The 23899-nt window shown below is 48.2% G+C and overlaps 1 protein-coding gene across 1 annotated transcript; it reads left to right on the forward strand.

Moving 5' to 3' along the window:
• Positions 1 to 14157: 14157 nt before the first annotated feature.
• Positions 14158 to 23289, forward strand: LOC103743625 (galactoside 2-alpha-L-fucosyltransferase 2). Its single transcript, XM_008845000.3, has 2 exons — positions 14158 to 14279; positions 21461 to 23289. The coding sequence occupies exon 2, from the start codon at positions 21466 to 21468 to the stop codon at positions 22501 to 22503; it is 1038 nt and encodes a 345-aa protein (XP_008843222.1). The 5' UTR covers positions 14158 to 14279; positions 21461 to 21465; the 3' UTR covers positions 22504 to 23289.
• The last annotated feature ends 610 nt before the right edge of the window (positions 23290 to 23899 follow it).

Below are 23899 nucleotides of genomic sequence, written 5' to 3' on the forward strand. Positions count from 1 at the left end.
CCCTGTCTCAAAAAAAAAAAAAATCAAGAAAAGTAATAGTCATGAGCTGCCTTCACAGTCTGAGGTTGGGCACTGAGGAGGGGCCAACCTGTATTGTGAGGATACCACTGTGGTCCCTGTCCCTGGGTCCACTCAGTTTGGAGGAGGGGCTCCCCTGGCAGATGGCTGGTGCTGGGCCTGCAGGGACTACTCCAGGGTACTCACTACACTGTGGCCATGCCAAGGCTGATGGCTACCACCAGGGAAAAAAATGATACTTGGGAAAGCTGGGCATGGTGGTGCACACCTTTAATCCCAGCACTCAAGAGGCAGAGGTCAGCAGATCTCTGTAAAACCAGGATAGCCTGGTCTACATAGTGAGTTCAAAGCCAGCCAGGACTACAGGAGACCCTGTCTCAAAAGGAACCCCCCCCACACACAAAAAAGCTGGGCTCCTTCAGATACCAAAGAGTTGACACTCTTCACCACCTGGCCTCACTATCCCTCGTGCCACATCCTATTGATTAGAGCAGCCTGACCTCACTATTTAAAATGAGGTCCCAGGACTGATGGGTCAGTATGAAAGGCCCGCCACAGTCTGGGCAGCTTAGAAGACAGCCCTGGTCCTGGGACCTCATAGTGCAGTGGTAGTGCATCTGACTCCACCAGGAAGCACTGGTCCCACAATCATGAAGGGCAGAGATGAGGTGTGGGCAGGTCTGCTTCTGTCTGGCTCTGATGGAGGGTCTGTTCCTAGGTCACACGTGGCCATCTTCACCTGTGTCTCTGCCCAGATTCCCTCTTTTGTTTCCCCTTCCCTTTTTATTTATTTATTTTGGTCTTTTTGAGACAGGGTCCTCCCTATAGCCCCAGCTGACCTGGAACTCACTATGTAGAACAGGCTGGCCTCGAACTCACAAAGATCGCCTGCCTCTGCCTCCTGAGTGTTGGGATTGAAGGCGTGCGCCACCACACCCGGCTCTGCTTCCCTTTTTATTTTTTGTTTGTTTACTTGTTTTATTTTGAGACAGGGTCTCAGTGACCCAGACTGTCCTTGAACTCATTCATATCCTAGGCTGGCCTTGAACTCAAGGTGATGATCCTCTTGCCTGAGCCTCCTGAGAACCAGAATTGTAGATATGAGCCAGTACACATGACTCCCACATTTCCTCTTGTAGGGACTCTAATGCTGGACCTGTGCCCCGTGACCTCATTTTAAATAGCATCTACAAAGGTCTTGTCTCCAAACACAACCATATTCTGAAGTGCAGGGTGGGTACCTAGGGACTTTTGTGGAGAACCAAATCAGTGCATAAAGCTGACTAAGTTGCGGGCACCTTGTGACCAGCCTTCCGCTAATCAGATTGCTTGCCTCTTGTTCTCTGAACTGCTCTCCTTCTAACTCCTTATTCCCAGAGTATCCCTGTAAGAAACTCAAAGCAGGTTGTAGGAGGACCTTAGGGAAGTATGGTGTGTCTCCCACTTACCTTAGATCAGGGATCTACGCTCCTCCTCTGTAACTTTCTCCATTCCTGTGTCCACAACCTATAGCTTCCTGTTGGGTTGGGCTAGTGGGGCCAAGTGCAAAGTTGGAATGAGTGAACTTGGCATGTCCTTATCCTGCCAGGGACAGTGCAGCTCCCCACAGTCACTGGCCTTCAGGAGCTCCACAGTTTCTCTAAACCGCCTGTCGTGTTAAATCACTTCACATTGTCCTGTGTGAGTGTTCTATGACCCACCTAAGGTCACTGATACTTTGATATTATATAAAAGAAATTTCCTACTTTGTAGTGGATGCTCACACTAGTAATCCAGCATTCAGGATGCTGCGGCAAGAGACAGTTTCACATTCGAGGCTGGACTGGACTGCATAGTGAGTGTCTCAAGAAGGGGGCAGGGGGCACGACAGGAATGGGGGAGAGAAGAGAAGGGAGAAGGAGCGAGAAGGAAGAAGTTGGTTCCCTGGTTGACATTTCCCTCACTTCCTTGCCAGCATAGTGAGTGGGTGAGGTCATGTTGATCCACAGAGAATAACGTGGACACCGACATTTCCGGCACACTTGCCTGGGAAGACAAAGCCTCTGAGCTACCAAAGCACTGGGTTGGGAATCTGGTCCCTGTTCCCTGCCCACATCATGGATGACATGGCCACATATGTGGAGGCCCCATCACTCTCAGAAGCCCCATCACTCTCAGAAGCCCCAAGGAGGTGACCTATGTAATGGTGACCTATGTAATGGGGAGCTGTGCAGTGCCTTGCTCTGTGTTTGCTTGGCCTTGCTCAGACAAGGAAACTAAGAGCCTTTACTTCACAAAACCCCACACAGGAGCTGGCAGACTGCCAAGCACAATACATGTCACATCCAACAAATGTTTACCCAGTTCTTAAGTGGAAGAATGGAAGATGTCCCTGTCCATCAGCAGAGGAGAAGGGAGCCCAGGCAGGTACTGCCTAGACTGAGTCCATGGTGTCCCCCAAACTCCTATGCTGGTTGTCCTTACTAGGAAATAGAACTGCACAGCTGTAACTAGTTGGGATGAGGTCACTGGTGCAGGTGGTCCTTTACCCATTAGGTCTAGTGACCACAGAATAAACAGCACAGGATCAGTGAGTGAAAACCAACTCTAAGAATAGTGCTCTGCTGCCCTGAGTCCTTGTTTGCACATGTAGAGACTACTGGGGTGAGCTAGGCATTGTGTGACCTTTGCTGCCCCTGGGAGCCGCCAGAGCTTGGCTGGTTCAACCAGAAGGGACCCGAGAACCTTCCTACTTATGTGTGAGTGGCTTCAACTTTTGAGCCCATGAAGCTCAGGTCAAGCTTTCAGGAAGAAACTGCTCTCTGCCTATTGGTGGACCTGAGGTGAACCTAATCCAGGTGGAGCCCCACTTGCCTGCTCATTCCAAGTGTTGAGTCCAACTGGAAGTACATAGCTGAGCAGCCCTCTCCACCCCTTCATCTTGGCCAGAAGGGCTGAGGTTGTAGGGTTTGACCCCAGCAGGCCATGTGTTCCTGTGTCATGTGGTCCAGTGCAGACTCTGCACAGTAGCTGTTGTGTCCAGTGGCATCTTTGTTAGCTGTGTGCTTCTGGGTAAATGACTGTACCTCTGAGCATGAAAATGGCCCAGCCAGAGAGACACTAGATGAACTATCTTATAGAGGCAGATCATAGAGACAGGTCTGCAGGTGCCAGGGTCTGAGAACAAGTGGGAAAGGGTTGTTTTGTGGCCAGAGGACTGTGCAAGATGAGAAAGTTGCTCCATAACATGAATGCCTGTCATAGCCAACTGCACACTTAAAAATGGCCCAGAAAGCTGAACCTGGTGGCTTGCACCTAAAATCAGCAATTGGCAGTCTGAGGCCGGAAGATTGCTGAGACTTCAAGGCCAGCCTGAGCTAAGTGAGACCCTTGGACTGGGGAGATGGCTCAGTGGGTAAAGGTGCTTGCTACCAAGTCCAAAAACCTGAGCTCAATCCCTAGGGCCCACATGTGGAAAGAGAGAACTGAGTCCTGCAAGTTGTCTGACTTTTCACACACACACCATACCACAGGCATACCCCTCCACACACATATAAACACATAAAAATGAAATTGTCTAAAAAAAAGAAATGGCTAAGATGGCAAATTTTGTGTGGGTTTTTTGCAACAATCAGAAAACACAGGTTGGATTTAGTGTTCAAATTCTCAAATTCTACCTCTGCTGTTTACAGTCTGTGACTTAAAGCAAGTGACCTCTCTCTGTGGGTCTCAGTTTCCTCCTCTTGTCTACTAGGGATAATGACAGCGATGGCTTCTGGGAATGGGGTGAATTAAATGGGTTGTAGTGGCTGATACTGTACATGCTGTCCTTGGGGACCCAATCACTGTAAATATTATTAGTGTTATATTTTATTCAAGGTGCAACACAGATAAGAAACTGAGTTCTGGGAACAGACCAAGGACAGGATTGCAGAAACCCTTGGTATGTCAAGAAGCCTTACCCTCCAATTCCAGAGGTACAAGCAAGCAGAGGGACGTGGGGACCACAAGTGAGCAAGTTGGGTTTTACCTGCCCTGTGTTCTCTGCAACTTTCACCTTCCCATTACTCCTTCCTGCCTTGGTGCCCAGAGAGGACAGAGACAAAGTGGAGCTCACACCACTCCAGTTTGGGATGCAGGAGGGAACACTGCACATTCTAAGGACCTTAAGCTGAGGCTTCCAGTGACTGGCCATGCCAGGTGCTTCTGGGCTGTGGGTCCCAGTGAAAGCCAGGCTGTCCCTGTGGGCTCAACATTGGTTGGTGAGACCCTGAGGCTGACTGTAGAGATGTGGAACCCTGGGCATCTCAGCTGAAGGCTCTGCCCTGAAATCTGGTGCCTTCCTCCCAACTAGTTCTTGGAGCTACCTGGTGTGGACCACTAAAGGTTGGAGGGCTGTGCTTAAAAGGGACCAAAACTTGGCAGTCCTGGGGGTTTTGAGACCACAGTTAAGAATCCTGGGGGCCACAGAAGCCATGATGAAGAGGATAGGGAGGGGGGCCACAGGACAACTGTGAGCAGCAGGCTTAGGGTTCAGGTGGGAAATGAGGTTAGGAGAGAAGTGCATGGGACCTGGGGTAGGTCAGATGATAAGAGATACACTTTTGTCTTGCCATTTTTCCCTTGAGATAAAACTCACAGGTTATAAAATTTGCTACCTTAGCTGGGTGTGGTGGCGTACACCTGTAGTTCCAGCACTTGGGAGGTAGAGGCAGACAGATCTCTGTGAGTTCAAGGTTAGCCTGGTCTACATAGTGAGTTCCAGGACAACTGGAGGTACAGGGAGACCCTGTCTCAAAAAGACCAAAAAAAAAATTTGCTACCTTAAAGTGCTAATACAAAGCAGATGTGGTGGCCCAGCACTCGGGAATCAGAGGCAGGTAGATCTCTGCGAGATGGAGGCCAGACTGATCCACATAGGGTTTTCAGGCCAACCGGGGCTACAGAGAGACCCTGTCTCAAAACAACAAAGTGCTAAGTATAGTAGTACATTCATATTGGGCAGCCATCACCATTATCACTATCCAGAAATTTTCCACTTTATACCTCCTCCCCCAAAGAAACCCCAATACCCACTAGCCATGCCTCCCTGTCTTCCCAGCCCTTCATCTTTGGTCTGTTTCTGTGATCTGTCTTGTCTGGACTGAATGGGATGATAGTGTCCTTTTGTGTCAACACAGGTTTCAAGGTTCACCACATAGCACAAGTCTGTGTTCCACTGCTGTGCAAAGCCACAATACTACCTGTAGTTGCTTAACACGTACAGATGGAGTAACTATCGTTGCAGCTTGTAATGCAGAATTGTCAAGTGTTGGAGACCGCTGCCCTTTTGAGCTCTGCCTAAGGCAAACGTGGAGTCACAGTCAGCCAAGAACATCTGAGATGGCAAAGCCAGATAGGCATTATGCCAGCTGCAGGTCTTAAAGTACAATGTCCCTTATGTTTAGATTTGATAAGGAAGTCATACATTATTTACAGTTTAGTGAATATCTTCTCTATCCCCTGTAGCAAGTCACAGTTTGTTGCATATAATTTCTTGAGCCTCCAGCAGAGACTGTCCTCTGATCTGCCTACTTTTGTTCCTGAATGCCTGCTTAGAGTACCTTATCCATGCAAATAAAAACTTGAACGTGTTCTAAGGGGACAGAATGCCCCCCGGTCCTTTGCTTTCTCGAAGTTAGAGTGTCTTACGTGTCTTGTTTTATACTGTGCTGCACCTCTTCTGTATCCTCCACCACCCAGCTGTGCAGGATGAAGCAGTCAAGCTCTCCCTCCCTTCCCCCATCTTCTCCTCCTTTCAACACAGGCAACACTAGAAAACATGCAGGATGGGAGCTGCTTAGGCTCCCTACTTTGGAGATTTCCTGCCCCTGCCTCCATGGTACCCAGAACATAGTATGTGCTGTTGAGTGAACTGATTAGCTAGTGAGCAGAGGAGTGACTTAGGAAGGCAGAGTCTGAGGACTATAGTGACATGGGGAACAGAGATGTCCCCCACTTCCTCTGCTTTACCTGAGCCTGTTTCTGAGGCCTGAGAGCAGGTCTCCCCTTAGTGGAGGTGGTTAATATCCACATGCATAGACAAGGCCTAAAATGAAATGCTATAGCTAGGCAAATGGCATAGGCTGTGACCCCAGCACTTGGGAGACAAAGGCAGGAGGATTCCAAAATTAGGTCAGACTGGATTCCTTAGCAGCAATTTTAAGGTTGAATATATTATTAAATCCAAACCCAGGGCAATGAATGGTAGAGTCCCACAAACTCTGGTTATTGTCCTGCATCTACCAAGGCAGTGTGGGTTTTTTTTTTTTTTCTGTTTACTGCATCCTCTGGCCTTTAGACTCTTTAGATAATGTCCTCTGCATCTCCTGTCCCACCTTCCCAGAAACCATGTTGGTGGCTTCAGTTGGGTTACACAGGGAGAGTGTGTCCCTAAAATCAGAAGCTGCTGACTGGGGTTCTGTGTCTCCAGATAACTGGCTGTTAGTGTCTGCCAGCACGCTCCCTGTTTGAAAGCAGAACAAGGGGATTGGGACAACAGCTTTGAGCCAGGGGTGCTGTTCTCTGGGAGACAGTAGGGTCATTTTTGTTTGTCACAAGGCTGTTGAAGGATTTCAATAGATGGAGACTGAAAAAGCTGATGTTACATAATGAAGACGTGTTCCTAATTCCTGTGGCTTTTGGGTTAGGTGATTTGGGGTGTGTGTGTGTGTGTGTGTGTGTGCGCTTTTGGTTTTTTAAAATATTCTATTATTTTTATTTTATGTGCATGAGTGTATTGCCTGCATGTAGGTAAGTGCACCCGTGTCATGCAATGCCCACAGAGGTCAGAAGAGGCTGTCAGATCCCCTGGAACTGGAGTTATAGACAGTTGTTAGCTGCCATGTCGGTGCTGGGATTTGAACCCGGGTCTTCTGCAAGAACAGTCAGTGTTCTTAAATGCTGAGCCATCTCTCCAGACCTGGGTTAGGTGATTTGTTTGTTTGCTTTCCTCCTCCTTTTTCTTTTAAATTAAAAAAAACATATATGTTTATGGGGCTGGAGAGATGGCTCATCGGTTAAGAACACTGGCTGTTCTTGTAGAAGACCCGAGTTCAATTCCCAGCTCCCACATGGCAGCTAACAACTGTCCATAACTCCAGTTCCAGGGGGTCTGATGGCCTCTTCTGACCTCCTTGGGCATTGCATGACACGAGTGCACTTACATGCAGGCAATACACACATACACATAGAATAAAAATAAAATATTTTTAAAATTTATTTTTATGCCAAGTGTGGTGGTGCACACGCCTTTAATCCCAGCACTCAGGAGGCAGAAGCCGGCAGATCTCTGTGAGTTCAAAGCCAGCCTGGTCTACATAGCAAGTACCAGGACAGCTGGGGCTACAGGGACATGCTGTCTCAAAAAGACCAAAAAAAATTTTATTTTTATGTGTATGAGTGTTTTGCATGCATGCATGTATGTAAGTATACCATGTGCACACAGTGCTTACAAAGTCCAGAAGAGGACATCAGATCCCCTGGAAGTGTACACAGGTCGTTGTTAGCCACCATGTGGGTGCTGGGAACTGAGCCAGGGTCTTCTGTAAGAACAGCCAGTGCTCTTGACCACTGAGCATCTCTCCAACTCCTTTTCTTCTCCATTGTCTTCTTTTTTTTTCTTCAATATTTTATTATTTTTGTTTTATGTGTATGAGTGTATTGCCCGCATGTATGTGAGTGCACCCGTGTCATGCAATGCCGTGGAGGTCAGAAGAGGGTTTCAGATTCCCCTGGAACTGGAGTTAAGGATGGTTCTTAGCTGCCATGTGGGTGCTGGGAATCGAATCCAGGTCCTCTGCAAGAACAGCTAGTGCTCTTAACTGCCAAGCCATCTCTCCAGCCCCCATTGTCTTCTTTTTGAGACTGGGTCTCCCTCTGTAACCCAGGTTGATCTCAGACTCATAGCAATCCTCCTAGCTCAGCTTCCTGATGGGGACTGCAGACATAAGTCGCCATACCCTGCTTTCCCAGTGGCTTTTGAACTGTGGGTGCATCAGAGGAGCACAGAGGGAAGCCTGATAATCGCTGAGCCCAGAATCAGTTTTGCACACTTGGAAAGCACCTGTTTCTTTTCTTCATGGCACTAATGGGTGAGGAAAAACAGGCCTTTTGTCCTTTCAACTGTCCTACATTCTGGACTTGGCAGATGTCACAGTCCACTCATGAAACTTGATCCTTTTGTTGCCCAAAATCCAGGAGTCAGAGAGGGAAGGTGGCTCTGCTGTGGACTTCTGTAAGTTTTAGTTTGTTTGTTTGTTTGTATACTGAGGAATTAACAGGCACCCTAGGCTACACCCCCAGCCCCTCACCAGCAGATTCTAGGCAGGGGTTCTGCTGAGCCAAACCTGCTATCCTTTTACTTTTTACTTTATTTATTATTATTTATTTTTAATTTTCACCTATACTTATTTTCATTTTCTGTGTATGAGTGTTTTGTCTGCAGGTATGTAAGTGCACCACATGTGTGCAATGCCCACAGAAGCCAGAAGAGGGTGCCAGATCTCCTGGAACTGGACTTATGGATGGTTGTTAGCCACCATGTGGGTGCTGGGACTGAACCCAGGTCCTCTACAAGAACAGCCAGTGCTCTTAACTACTAAGCCATCTCTCCAGCCCCTATTTATTTTTGTGTGGCTGTATGTGTACATGCTCCTGTGTACTTGTACAGAGATATGCATGGAGGTCAGAGACTTCCATGGTCTTCTTCATGGTCTTCAATTGCTCATCACTTTTTTTTTTTTTTTTTTTTTTTGGTCTTTTTGAGACAGGGTCTTCCTGTAGCCCCAGCTGTCCTGGAATTCACTATGTAGACCAGGCTGGCCTTGAACTCAGAGACCCACCTGCCTCTGCCTCCTGAGTGCTGGGATTAAAGGCGTGCACCACCACGCCCAGCTTCTCATCACCTTTTTATACAGGGTCTCATTGGGATCTGGGGCTGGCCAGTGAGCCTCAGGGATCCTCCTGTCTCTGCCTCTTCAGCTCTAGGATTACAGGCGCACACCACCATGCCTGGCTTTTATGTGGGTACTAAGGATCAGACTCAGGTCTCTATGTGTGTGTAACAAGCTCTTTACCAACTGAGCCATCTCCTAAGCCCTCTTTTTACTTTTTGTTTTGTTTTAATTTTTTAACTTTTTAAAAAAAATTTATTTATTATTTTTATTTTATGTGTATGAGTGTATTGCCTGCCTATAGGTAAGTGAGTCCATGTCATGCAATGCCCTCGGAGGTCAGAAGAAGCTGTTGGATCCCCTGGGACTGGAGTTATGGACAGTTGTTAGTTGCCATATGGGTGCTGGGATTTGAACCTGGGTCTTCTGCAAGAACAACCAGTGTTCTTAACCACTGAGCCATCTCTCCAGCCCCTTATTTTTCATTTTAACAGGTGGTCTCAGTTGCTCGGGCTGGCTGTGAACTTATTCTGTAGTTCAAGCAACCCTGGAACTGTGTTCCTCTTGTCTCGGCCTCCTGGAGTTGCTGGGATAACAAGCCTGTACCACTGGACTGCTCTGACGTGGGTCTTCTGTCTTTTAGGAGATTCATAGCTGGTCCCTGATCTTCCTGTGCTCAGTGCTTCCTTCTGTGTGAGGGCTGTTAGGGGCTCAGGCAGTGCCTAGCTCATCCCTCCTTGCCCCTGACTGTGGGTGCAATAGACACACACTGATTGTTCATCACTCCTGATACTCTTAGTACAAAATGTGATTTCCTGAGCACAGTTTTAATTTATTGTGTTTGTTTTATTAACATAGAAGTCATTGAGATTTTTTCCTGATAGTATTTTTTGTGGTTTTTAAAGATTTATTTTTATTTATGTGTATCTGTATGTCTGTGTTGGTCATGTGAGTGCAGTGCCTGTGGACTTCAGAAGATGGCATCAGATCCCCTGGAGCTGGAGTTACAAGCGGTTATGAGCCACTAGTGATGGGTGGGTGCTGGGAACTGAACTCAGATCCTCTGGAAGAACAGCAAGTGCTCTTAATTGCTGAGCCATCTCCAGCCCTGATTTTGGGGGGTTTTGAGACAGGCCTCAAACTTGGGGTGATCTTACTGCCTCTACTTCCTGAATGCCATGCTTATAGGCATGAGCCACCATGCCTTGATAGAGAGTATTTTTTAAATAAAACTAGGACATGTAGCTCAGAAATAAAGTGATTGACAGAATAAGTAAAGTTCTAGATTTAATCTTGGTAGCAGCAAATAACAGTAATAATAATAATGATGATAAAGGATGTTGAGGAGTTACTGTTTGCCAAGCATTTTCCAAGCCCCAGCATACTTGACTTTAAATCTTGCCCTCTACTACTCTCTGGCTGTTTGGCCTTGGGAAAGTTAATTTTTCTGTACTATGGTTTCTCCTGTGCACATAGGGTTACCGAAAGTATCTACTACTGCTGGGTGTGGTAGTGCACACCTTTGATCCCAGCACTCAGGAGACAGAGGAAGGCAGATATCTGTGAAATCAAGGCCAGCTTGGTCTACATAGTGAGTTCCAGGCCAGCTGGGGCTACAGGGAGACCTGTCTCAAAAAAATACAAAAATAGTAAATAATAAAAATTAGGGGAGAGAGAGAGAGAGAGAGAGAGAGAGAGAGAGAGAGAGAGAGAGGAGGCAAGATAGCTTAACAAATAAAAGCACTTTTTGTTCAAGCCTGACAATCTGAGTTTGATTATCAGAACCCATAAACAAAGCCCACTGTGGAGGCATGAATCTAATTCTGTCATTCCTACTGGAGATCAGAGCAGAGACAGGGGAATCACCTGAGAGATTACCAGTCAGCTAGCCTGGAGTACACAGTATGGCAGAAATGAGAGCCTCTGACCAAGATGGAAGGTAAGAACCAGCTCCCAAAAGTCATCCTCTGACCTCCACACATGTGCCATGGCATGTGTATGCCTGTACTGGCACTCATTTTACACACACACACACACACATACACACACACACATGCACACACATGCACGCACACGCACATACACAATTATTTTTTAATCTGTTTTGTTGGACCAGGATCTCCCTGTATCCCCGTCTAGCCTGGAACTCTCTATGTAGACCAGTTTGGCCTCAATATCACAGAGATCCACCCGCCTCTGCCTTCTGAGTGTTGGAATTAGAGGTGTGTACCACCACACATGACTTAAATTGTTTTTAAATTTTGTTTTCTTATTTTTAATTATGTGTATGTATGTGTCAGTGTGTGGGTATATGCATATTAATGCAGTGCCAGCAGAGGCCAGAAAAGGGTGTCAGATCCCCTGGAGCTGGACTTGCAGTTGTGAGCCGTCCAACATGGGTGTTGGGGACTGAACTTAGATCCTCTGCAAGAACATTACCATACTTGCTATTAATCACTGAGTCATCTCTCCAGCCCTTAAAAATTATTTTAGAAAGAAGTTCAGGGGGTGCTGGAGAGATAGATCAGTGGTGAAGAATACTAGCTGTTCTTCCAGAGGACCCACGTTCAATTCCCAGTACCCACATGGCAGATAACAACCATCTGTAACTCAGTTTCTAGAAGATCCAACACCTGATTCAGGCCTCACAGGTTTCACACACAGGTGCACTTATACACATGCAGGCAAAACACTTGTACATATCAACAAATTAAAAAAATAAAAATAGATCAAGATAGCAGAATGATGTGAGCCCTGGGCAGCCAACCAGGTTGACTCAGGGTTGCTGAGGGGCTGAGTGCGTGTGCTGGATCATGGGAGGAAATTTATTGACAGAGGAAAAATAATTTTCCTGACTTTAGGTGCTTTTTTCAAAATTTTTTTGAGACAGGGTCTTCCTGTAGCCCCAGCTGGCCTGGAATTCACTGTGTAGACCAGGCTGGCTTTGAACTCAAAGAGATCTGCCTGCCTCTGCTCCCGAGTGCTAGAATTAAGGGCGTTGTGCCACCGTGCCCAACTTGGTGCTTTTATATTCATCTCTAAAATTCTGAACTCAGGAGTTGGCAAGTAAGAAAGAAAATAACTGGGAAGCCAAGATGGTGGCCACACAGCCGTGGGTGCTGGGGCAACGGTGGTGGTGGCAACTCTTATGCAGGGCAGTGGGCTGTGAGATAAATGGCCCAAGGTTGTGGACAGTGATGAGGTTGTCAGGGAGTATTTTGTGCCCCTCAAACCCAGCTATTTGCTCCCCAGGGGCCCAGCCCCAGGCATAGTGAAGGTAAGGCACTTCAGGAAGTGACCTTCGTGTTTCAGTCAACATGACTTTAAACATGACTCCAGTAAGGAGATGTCTCATCACTTGTTCCCCTGACTGTGGAGGAAGATGTGAAAACAGACACCAAAAAGGCCAACCAGATCTTTGACCATGAAAAAGAAAATACTTAATCCATCTGGTTCCTGGAGCAAAAATGAAAAGTAGCTTTCTCCAATATTGATGTCTCTCTAGTGAGGAATTCAAGCCAGCAGGTATTGGTTGCCTTTATTTGCTGCATAGAAGCCAAAATGCTCATTCTTGAACACAAATACAATTGTGTGGACAGAGCGATGGAGACGGAAAAATAGTAGGAACCAGCATAATAGAAATTATGACCCCTCCTGTGAGCCTGGAGCTGTGGCCCCCAACTGGGAGCCATGGTTCCACATTTCTCTGGTGATGGGCTGATGGTGGAGCAGATTGGAAGATGGAGGATTTCCCGATGTTGGGCAGTCATTTCAGCCTTCTTTGAGTGGCTCCCTACAACCCCCTCCCCCAAGGTCTCAGGTTGTGCACAGCAGTGGCTTTGGCTCTGTGTTGGACTTATGGTGGTAATAGGGGAGGTTTCTGTCATTTTCAGATTCTAGTCTTGGGAGGACTGACTCTCAAGAATGGCCTTCCCACCTCATTTGATGGTCAACTATGGTCTTGACGCCACACATGGCTCTAGGGCACCTAAGCCCTGACATTGGACCTTTCCTCTTCCCAGGCACCTAAAGGTTTTCGATAATTTTTCTATTCCTCCTCTACTGCCCCAGTGTACCTTCACCTGTGCCCTACAGAAAATGTAAATCATCTACAGAAAATGCAATTGACCTTCTAGAAATAAAATCACAGTCTGGGAAGTTAAAGATTTAAAAAAAAATATTCAGGGGCTAGAGAGATTAGCGATTAAGAGTATGTACCCCCACATCAGGCAGCTAACAACTGCCTGTAACTCTAGCTTCAGGTGGCTCCAACAGCTCTGGCCTCCTTGTGTGTCCCACACAAAGACATACACACCTGCACATAAATAAAATGAAATCTTGCTGGGCACGGTGACACTTTTAATCACAGAACTTGGGAGGCAGAAGTAGGTAAATTTCTGTGAGATCCAGGCCAGCCTGGGCTGTTATATACAGAGATCCAGGCCAGCTGAGGCTATGGGGAGACCCTGTCTCAAAAACCAAAATAAAGGGGCTGGAAAGATGATTCAGTGATTAAGAACAGTGGCTTCTCTTGCAGAGGATCTGGATTCGGTTCCCAGCACCCACATAGAGGCTAACAACTGTCCATAATTCTAGTTCCAGGGAATCTGATGCTCTCTTTTGACGTCCGTGAAAAATAAAAGAAAAAATAAAAATTAAAAAAAAAGAAAATTAAAAATAAAAGAAAACATGCCTTTAATCCCAGCACTCAGGAGTCAGAGGCAGGTGAATCTCTGTGAGCTTCAGGCCACCCTGGACTACATAGCGAGTTCCAGGCCAGCTGGGGCCACAGGGAGACCCTGTCTCAAAAATAGCGCCCCCCAAAAGAAATTTTTAAGTAAAATAAAATATATATTTTTAAAGTTCAAAGTCATCTGCTAACAGATTGGATAGATCTTCTAGCCTCTATGTGGACGTGCACACATGTGCACATGCACTTGTACACAGAGACATACACACAAAACCTCCAAAAGTGTCCACTATTAAGCAAGGTTGGTAGCTGAGGTCTGTGTAGCTGCTTGCCAGAATAAATGGTCTTAGGACTGGGCAGTACTGGATGGGGAGAGTGGGCCCAGCAGACTCTGCCAACCCCTGCAAGTTGCCCTCCTATCTGGCAACCCGACAGGCTCTTGAGAGGAAAGTCACCTTTACCAGCCTCCCTCAGGAAGCCAAGCTGGTTCTAGGATGTTAGCAGGCACTTCCTGGGCGGGGTTTCTCTCCAGGACTGCAGGAGGGCTCGGTCTAGAAGCTTCTTTGGTTCTGAATGAAGGACTGGGCTTGAGTACTGAGCTACCTGCCTGCGGAGCCACAGATTCCCAGATTATTCCTGGGTTACCACAGTCAGAACAGGTGAGTACGGGTGAGGGATAGCTCTCCAATGCCCTGAAACGAGCCGGAAGCAGGCTCAGTCCAGAAATCTAGAAAGCCAACCAAGAGGTCTCTGACCCCACCCCAGGGCTTTCTTGGAGAAAGGCCATTGCTGGCAGGCAGGACCCTGACCCTATTGCCCTAGTCCCTGGGTTCTCCCTAGCGGGTTCCCTTAGCTCCCGGGTTCCCCTGCCCCTGGTTCTCCCAGCCCCTGGGTTCCTCTGATACTGAGTTCCGTCTACCATCCTGCCCTGCAGGCGGGCTCCTCAGCCCCATTCATCTCCCCTTTGCCAGCTGCCACCTCCAGGCCACCAGCTCCCCCAGTCCCCAGGAACCACCTGAGAATCAAATGTAGACAGAGAGCCGAAAACTGAGTTGAACTGGATTTTCCTGTTCCATTTCTGCGGCCTTCACGCCCAGCCTACAGTTGGAGAAGCTTTCCCTCCTTTTCCTCTTTGCCTCACGTATTTCAGCACCCACTCTGTTCTTGGAGATTTCAACGGTAGCTGACACTGTCATAAGCTACCTGAGAATCCTAAGCCAACTGCCCTGGGCACAATGAGTGGCAGGCCCAGTGCCAGCTGAGGGCAGCACCACAGGAATGGCAGAGATGGGGTGGGCCCAGGCTAGATCAGATCTGGGGGAGATGAGATGTGGACGGGCTGCTAGCTAGGAAAAGGAGGATCTAAATGGGAAGGGCAAGCCTGAGACCAGGGAGAAGGTTGAGCCATAGGGGATAGGATAGAAAGATCAAAGCCAGGCGTGGGAGTTCATGTCATCCCAGGACTCAGGAGGCTGAGGCAGAAGGATTGCTGTTAGTTAGCGGTGTGCCTGGATTATGTAGAAAATCCCTGATGAGGATGGAGAGGAAGGGAGGCAGGGAGGGAGGGAGGGAAGGAGAGGAGGAAGGAAGGAGGGAGGGAGAGGGGAGGAAGGAAGAGAGGAAAGAAAGAGGGGAGGGAAGGGGCAACGTTCATCCCTCCGCCCCCAGGGAGCTGGAGGATGGATGGCTCTTCCTTTGACATCAGAGCCTTTTTTCTGGTGCACTGCAGTCTCCCAAGGGAAGACTTAGATAAAGAGACAGACTTGACCTTGCCTTTTTTGCATACACTGTGGCCCACCTGAGGTGTTGATGTAGTTGTAGAAACTGAGGTGGGATAGCTGATGAACTTCCTGACACTGAGAACCAGGGGGAAATTTAGGCTTCCCCCACTGCCAGCAGCAACCTGGCCCCGATTTCCATTCTGGCTGGCGCCAGGCTGCTGCTCTTCATCTCCTGTCACCACAACATTCCCCCCCCACACCCCCACCCCCAGCCCTTCCATAGCCCTCGGCCTTCCCAAGCTCATCTGGGCTCCTTGCTTAGCTTATGATCCAGGGGAACTGTGAGCTTTGGCTTTCTTTGCTTTAAAAAATGGGTATGAATCACCCTAAGATAACACCAGGAAATTTCCACCCTAGGACAACATAAGCGTGCGTTTGTGCTAGCAGCAGCAGCTCTTAAGTTTTCCCCATCAGCACTGTGCTCTCACAGCCCACAAAATGTTGGCTGAAGTAGAGGTCAAGATCCTTGGTCAAGGCCGCACAGCCCTAGCACAACCCACAGCTTCTTCCCAGAGCTAGATCTGAGATCTCATGGCAGGCTGTGGGCCTCCTCTCCCTCTGCAGCCTCTGCAGTCAGTGAGAAGGAGCTACAAGGCAGCCACAGCATCCATCTTCTCCATGCCGGAGTAGTGAGGACCAACCAAGAGGCAGCTGAGAGGCGTTGGTACCTGCCTTTCTCTCCCAAGCCAAACAAGCTTTTCTTTCTATTTGTGGTAGGAAATACAAAGTCCTCAGATCAGAAGCCTAGAGGCAGGCTGGATTGTAAAGTAGGCTCTTCTAATATTTTTCCCCTATATAATCGGTGCCCACAAAATGAAAACCAAACAAAACAAGATGAGCCACCTGAGCAGGCCTGTCATCCCAAGACTGTTTAGGCTGAGACAGAAGGATTGAAAAATCAAGACCAGGCTAGGCTACAGAGTGAGTTCAGCCTAGGTGGCTTAGTGAAACCCAGTCTCACTTGAGTACATGCCTAGAATCCCTCAGTGAGGGGCTGGGGTGTGGCTCAGTGGTGGAGCCCCTGCCTAGCATCCTCCAGTGAGGACCTGGGGATGACTCACACTTGCTTAGCAATCTGGAGACCCTAAGTTCTGTCTCTAATACCAGAAAAGAAAGAGAGGAAGGAAGGGCGAGAGGGAGAGGAGAGAGGAAAGAAGGAAGGAGAAAAGGAAGAAAGAGAAAGAAAAGAAAAGAAAGAAAGAAAATAAGGAAGGAAAGAAGGGCTGGAGAGATGGCTCAGTGGTTACGAACACTGGTTGTTCTTGCAGAAGACCTTGGTTTGAATCCCAGCACCCACACAGCAGTAATAACTGTCCGTAACTCCAGTTCCAGGGGATCCAACAGCCTCTTCTGTCCTCCAAGGGCATAATAATAAAAAATACTTTAAAAATATATAATAAGCTGGGTGTGGTGGTGCACGCCTTTAATCCCAACACTCGGGAGGCAGAGGCGGAGAGAAAGAAAGAAAGGAAAGACCCTGTGGGAGAGAGCAGGTAAGACAAGCTGTGGGCACTTGTGGTGACCTGCTCCTGCTCGGCACTTACCTTTTGCTGTCTGGTCCCCTTGTCTCTGGTCAGCCTCTTTCTTGCCTGTGAGCATTTTATTGACCCAGGGTCTCACACTGTGGCCAAGGCTTGTGTACAACTCATGTGATCCTCCTGCCTCAGCTTCTCAAATGCTAGTATTACAGGTCTGCACCACCATGCCTGTTCCAGACCAGTCTCTTTCAGACTCTGTAGCTATTGGTCTTTTCACTCCACACATCCTGAGAGGGCAGGATGGCGTCCCTTGTTTCCCACTTTGCCCTCCACTGGCAGCCCTGGGCATGTAGTTGGTAGTTGTTGCTCTTAACCACTGAGACATCTCTTCAGTTCCTGGCCTTGAACTTTTGGTCATCCTGCCTCAGCCTTCTGAATATCTGGGATAGCAAGCCTGTGCCATCATGCTTAGCAGAGGCTGATAATTCAGAGACCACCTAAGGCAGCCCCAAGCCTTTGGGTGCAAGTGTAGCAGGCAGAGTCAATTCATCTTCTATGTCTGCCTCCTGTGGTTATTCCCACTTCTGGGCTCTGGGATCTAAAATTTGGAGCCTGGCTATCAGCATGTCCTGTATGAAGCATGGGAAACCAGCACTTCGTTACTCAGAGCCACACAGGAGATAGCTATAGCATATTGTGTGTGTGCTAAACCCTGTTTCAACATCAGAGAGGTGATGATGCTTGTTACAAGCCACCAAGAGCACACACGTGAGCATCTGATGTGGGAAGTTCACAACCAAGGCAAGTACATGTAACTGCATGAGTGACATGTCTTCTCCTAGTTACTATGGCAAAAGCATTGTCAGTTGAGGGGCTACAGGGTTCCTTCTGAAGTGACCAGGAAGGGGCTTATCTACATCATGGGGTTGACAGAGCTCTGACAAAAGTGGGGAGGGTCTCAGATGTGTGGACTCATACTTGAAATCCCAGCACTTGGAAGACTGAAGCAGGGGGATTGCTATGAGTTTGAGGCCAGCCTGGCTAGCATAATGCATTTCAGGCCCACTTGGGCTATAGAGTAAGACCCAGTCTGTTAAAAAGAAAAATAAGTAAATAAGTAAACAAATAAGCTCATGGGTATAGCTGAGCTAAGAGGTAGACACAACCCACTAGCCTTTCATAAAGCCAAAGAGGACTAGAGGATTTGTTGCAACCAAGGGTCTAGTTACTTCAAGACCTGAAAACAACCCTCACCCTAGATATGTTCAATTCACACCCAGGCACTGAGGTGACAGGTCTGAATTTGTTTGTCCTGTGTGGTGTGTGCAGGTGTGATTGCTGGTGCAAGGCACCTGTAGGCACCAGAGCTTGATGACAGGATGTCGTCCTCAATCACTTCTCTACCTCACTGTATTTTGCCTGTGTCTGTGTGTGCATGTGTGCACGTGTGTGTGGAAGCCAGAGGTCAACATCAGTGTCTTTCCTTTATCACTTCCCACCTTGTTTTTTAAATATTTTAATATTATTTTATTTTATGTGTATATGTTGCCTGAATATGTGTAAGTGCACCCATGTTGTGCAATGCCTGTGGAGATCAGAAGAGGGTGTTGGATCCTCTGGAACTAGAGTTATGGACGGTTATTAGCCACCATGTGGGTGCTGGAAATCAAACCCAGGTCTTCTGCAAGAGCAGTCAGTGCTCTTAACCCCTGAGCCATCTCTCCAACCCCCAACTTATTTTTGAGACCACATCCCTCAGCGAACCCAGAGCTCCCTGATTAGGCTATACAAGCTGGTCAGCAAGCCTCTGAGATTTGCCTGTTTCTATGAGTCCCCAGTTCTGAGATTACAGACACGTGCCGTCATGCCTGGCTTTTACATGGGTGCTGGGGATCTGAACTCAGGTTCTAATGAGTGTGCAGCAAGCACTTTACCCCCTGAGCCATCTCCCCAGCTCCACTTGGTTTTTGGAGACAGTCTCTCAGTGAACTTGGAGTTTGCTGATTAGGCTAGACTGGTTGGCCAGTAAGCTCCCAGGATCTGTCTGTCTCTGCCCCTGAGGGCAGGGGTTACAGATGCATGTACTGCCATGTGGGTATTGGGGATTCAAACCCAGGTGAGCATGCTTACAAAGCCACCTCACCAGCCTTTATTTATTTGAACTAAAGTCTCGCTCTGCAGCCCAGGCTGACCTCAGACTCACAACAATCTTTTTCCTTCGCCTCCTGAGTGCTAAGATTACAGATGGGCACCATCAATCCTGAGTTTCTTCTGGTCACCCTCAGGTTTCCAGTTTCAGTGACTTACAAATCAAAAGCATGAGTATTTGCAGTGTCCTTTGCCAGCAGGTCTGGGCCACACTTGTAGTCCCACCTTTGAAGACTGCAGCCTCTGGGTTTTGACTTACACCCTGTTTAAGGCCAACATCCTTTTAACCTTCAGTCACTGGGCCCTAAGGTCAGATTTGGAGGCCTTGAGCCAAAGCAAACAGAAATCTTTGTCTTTAACCTCATTCTGCATTCTGCAGAATGCCTTCTTTAGAGTCCACCAGCAGAGTGTACTCTGTCCCAGACCACATGTTCTTCATGGTGAAGTGGCAAGACCCTCAAGGAGCTCTAGTGTGGGAAGATGGAAGTCCTTGAGACCTCCAGATTTTCAGTCACTCAGAGTCTTCTTTAGTGCTGGTCCCACCTGGACTTTTCCTATGGCAACACAGCATAGGTGTTCGCTTCACCCCACCTGAAGCAGACAAAGCTTTAGCCAGAACACTATGCAGATGACTGCTCTGCTCCTGCAAGCTGATGTGAAGGCATATGGCAGGGTTGGCACCCAATCGATTTCCACTTTTTTCTTTTTTTTCTTTTTTGGTCTTTTTGAGACAGGGTCTCCCTGTAGCCCCAGCTGTCCTGGAACTTACTATGTAGACTAGGCTGGCCTCGAACTCACAGAGATCTGCCTGCCTCTGCCTCCCAAGTGCTGGGATTAAAGGCGTGTGCCACCATGCCCAGCACACGCAAAAAAAAAAAAAAAAAAAAAAAAAAAAAAAACCCAAACCCTTTTATGGGGGCTAGAGAGATGGCTCAGTGGTTAAGAACACTGGTTGTTCTTGCAGAAGACCCGGGTTTGAATCCAAGCACCTGCATGGCAGCTAACAACTGTCCATAACTCCAGTTCCAGGGCCTCTTGTCTTCTGAGGGCATTGCACAACACAGGGGCACTTACATACATGCATATAAAATAAGTACATGCATATACATAAAATAAAAATAATAAAATATAAAAAACTTTTATTGTTATGAGAGTTTTGCTTTGCCTGTATGTATGTAAGTGTATTTATGTTGTGCAATGCCCATGGAGGCCAGGAGGTCAAATACAGTGGAACCGGAGTTATAAATGGCTGTTAGCCGCCAAGCGGGTGCTGGGAACTGAACCTGGGTCCTCTGCAAGAGCAGCCATCATTCTCAACTGCTGAGCCATCTCTCCAGCCACTGTTCTTCACTCTTAATTTGACACAGGGACTCACTGTGTTGCCCAGGCTGGCCTTCAACTTGCAATCTTCCTGCCTCAGCTTCCCATGTGGCTAGAATGACAGAACTACGTGTATCAACATGCCCAGCAGGAACTAACTTCTACATTAACTGGTATAGACAAGAAGAGGCATCTAGGCTAAAACAGAGGGTAGTTTGGGTCATTCTCAGGTGATGTGAGAAAAGAATGAGGCCCTACCCAAGGTCATACACATTCAAGCTTTAAGCGGTTAAGAACACTGGCTGTTCTTGCAGAAGACCCAGGTTCTAATCCCAGCACCCACATAGCAGCTAACAACTGTCCATAACTCCAGTTCCAGGGGATCCGACAGCCTCTTCTGTCCTCTGCGGGCATTGCAGGACACGGGTGTACTTACCTACATGCACGCATACACATAAAAATAATAAAATATTTTTTAAAAAAGGAATGTAGTCAGCAGCCTTCACAGCAAATGCTAATTGTGCTAGAATGCTTCTTAGCTGGAGAGTAGCTTCAGTTATCCTGGGGTCAGGGGTTCCTTTCCCTTGTCCTCAAAATTTCCCTTTTTAATCCTGCCTCAGTTGAGCCCTAGAAGCACAATTTCCCTTCCAAAGGGACATAGAGGGGTCTCACACCTGTAATTCAAGCACTGAAGCAGAAAGATTAGGGTGAAATGGGATTACCTGGGGCTACATTGTCCCCGGTCAGCCTGTGCTATAGAGAGTGAGACCATGTCTTAAACAAACACAAAATAAGCCTGGCATGGTGGAGCATGCTTTTAATCCCAGCACTCGGGAGGCAGAGGCAGGTGGATATCTGTGAGTTCAAGGCCAGCCTGGTCTACATAGTGAGTTCCAGGCCAGCTGGGGCTAAGGGGAGACCCTGTCTCAAAAACAACAAAAACCACAAAACAAAATGAAAACACACTCTTAGGGACACACCCCATGTATATGACCAAATGGGTACCAAGTGTTTATTTGTACACATGCCAGCAGCTCACCTAGGCTCATACCAGCCTGCACACCCACACCTGGCCGTGTTCCCCATTAATGCGCCCTGCTCTCTCCCTTCCAGCAACCATGGCCAGCGCCCCAGTGACTTTCTCCTTCTCCCTTGCCCACTTCCTTCTCTTCGTCTTCATGGCTTCCACCATTTTCCATCTCCAGCAGAAACTAGTAAATATTCAGCCCCTGTCCAAGGTGGAGATGCTTCCAAAACCCCCGGGGTCCCCAGCAGCCACGGAGGTGACAGGGAGCAGGGAGCTGCAGGGCATGTTCACCATCAACGCCATCGGCCGCCTGGGCAACCAGATGGGCCAGTACGCCACACTGTTTGCGCTGGCCAGGATGAACGGGCGGCCTGCCTTCATCCCTGAGTCCATGCACAGTACGCTGGCGCCGATCTTCAGGATCAGTCTCCCGGTGCTGCACAGCTCCACTGACAGGCAGATCCCGTGGCAGAACTACCATCTCAACGACTGGATGGAGGAGCGCTACCACCACATCCCAGGACGGTATGTGCGTCTCACAGGGTACCCGTGCTCCTGGACCTTCTACCATCACCTGCGCCCGGAGATCCTGCAGGAGTTCAGCCTACACGACCACGTGCGGGAGGAGGCCCAGGCCTTCTTGCGGGGCCTGCGGGTGAATGGGAGCCGGCCCCGCACCTTTGTGGGCGTCCACGTGCGTCGTGGGGACTATGTACACGTCATGCCCAAGGTGTGGAAGGGTGTGGTGGCTGACCGAGGCTACCTGGAGCAGGCCCTGGACAGGTTCCGGGCTCGCCACCAGTCCCCAGTCTTTGTGGTCACCAGCAACGGCATGGCCTGGTGCAGAGAGAACATCAACATCTCCCGAGGGGACGTGGTTTTCGCTGGCAATGGTATCGAGGGCTCTCCAGCCAAAGATTTCGCGCTCCTCACACAGTGCAACCACACCATCATGACCATAGGGACTTTCGGGATTTGGGCTGCCTACTTGACAGGTGGGGACACCATCTACCTGGCCAACTACACCCTCCCGGACTCTCCCTTCCTCAAAATCTTTAAGCCAGAGGCAGCCTTCCTACCTGAGTGGGTGGGAATCCCTGCAGACCTGTCCCCACTCCTTAAGCACTAATGCAAGCCTGTCCCTGACCACTGTGGCAGGACCCAAGGCATTCACAGCAAGACCCTTCTGCCTTGTACAAGCATGCCTTGGGATGCAAGCAAGAGAATGCTAACATGTTCAAAGAACATGTTCACAGGCTGAGCACCACCAGAGCAGGTGTGATCCAGCTCCAACATTCATTTACTAAACAGCTTAGATACATCATAAGTGACCCCAGTTCCCTCTATATTCTTGGGGTGCCATCATTTCTAAGCACAGCTGCCTAAAGATGCCCAAACGGCAGCAACGTACTGATAACCATTGCAGCAAGAGAAGGCTCATCCTTAGCTTGAGTCCCTTTTGAAAGCTCAAGGAAACCTGTATTCATCCATTGTTTTGCTTGTCGTTGGTACCCTGTTCCCATGGGCTCCTTCTTTGTCCTAATCAGGCTATCTGAGAAAAAGCCATGTTGCTATTTAACATAAGTGTAACAACGTCACAAGCCCACCTTAGCAGCCCTCCCTTCCTGGAGTATATATCATCAAGAGCAGGGAGACCAGAGTGGCTCCGTGAGCCCTAGGGGCTTCTTCTTGCTCTTTCAGAATGTGTCATCATCTGTTACACAGTGGGTGCACCCCATAACACTCCTCTCACAAAGACCTTGGAACCACCATTACCAACACAGCCAGGAGGATCTGACTTATAGAGTGGGGTGTGGTGGTGCCTTCCTGCCATTCTATCATAGGGTAGGCTGAGGCAGGAGTGTCCAAGAGTTGGAGGCAAGCCTGGGCTACATTGTGAGACCCTATCAAAAAGGAAAACCTTAAACCTTGTGTGGTGACACATACCTGTAATCTCAGCATTCAACAAATGGAGGATCAGGGGTTCAAGATCATCCTTCACTACATGTCAAGTTCCACGTCAACCTGGACTACATAAGATCTTGTCTCAGAAAGAAAAAAAAGAAAAATGAAAATTCCTAAATAAATAAAAGTGCGCCTCTCCACCACAGTTTCATGCTCTTGAAGGTGATGTGTTTGAGCCACTCATTCGCCTTAGGTCCTAGGCACAGGTGGTGTAGTGGATAAGAGAACCCTTCCAGAGGGTTGCTGACTTACAATGGAGTCATTTTCTCAGAGGTAGAAAAGCTGCCAGTGAGGGGCTGGGGTGTGGCTCAGTGGTAGAGTCTGCACTTAGAATCCTCCAGTGAGGGGCTGGGGTGTGGCTTAGAGTAGACCCCTGCCTAGACTCCCCCAGTGAGGGGCTAGGAGCAAAGCTCAGAGGTAGAGCCCTGCCTAGCATAAAGCAAAGTCCTGGGTTTCATCCCCAATACCACAAAAAAATTAATTAAAATTGACAGTGATGATAGATGAACTGAGTATATGGGAAGCAATAAATCATACCTTATCAATGAATGGACTGTAAT

The sequence above is a fragment of the Nannospalax galili genome, unplaced genomic scaffold, assembly GCF_000622305.1.
Source record: "Nannospalax galili isolate Female #2095 unplaced genomic scaffold, S.galili_v1.0 scaffold960, whole genome shotgun sequence".
Taxonomy (NCBI): Eukaryota; Metazoa; Chordata; class Mammalia; order Rodentia; family Spalacidae; genus Nannospalax; species Nannospalax galili.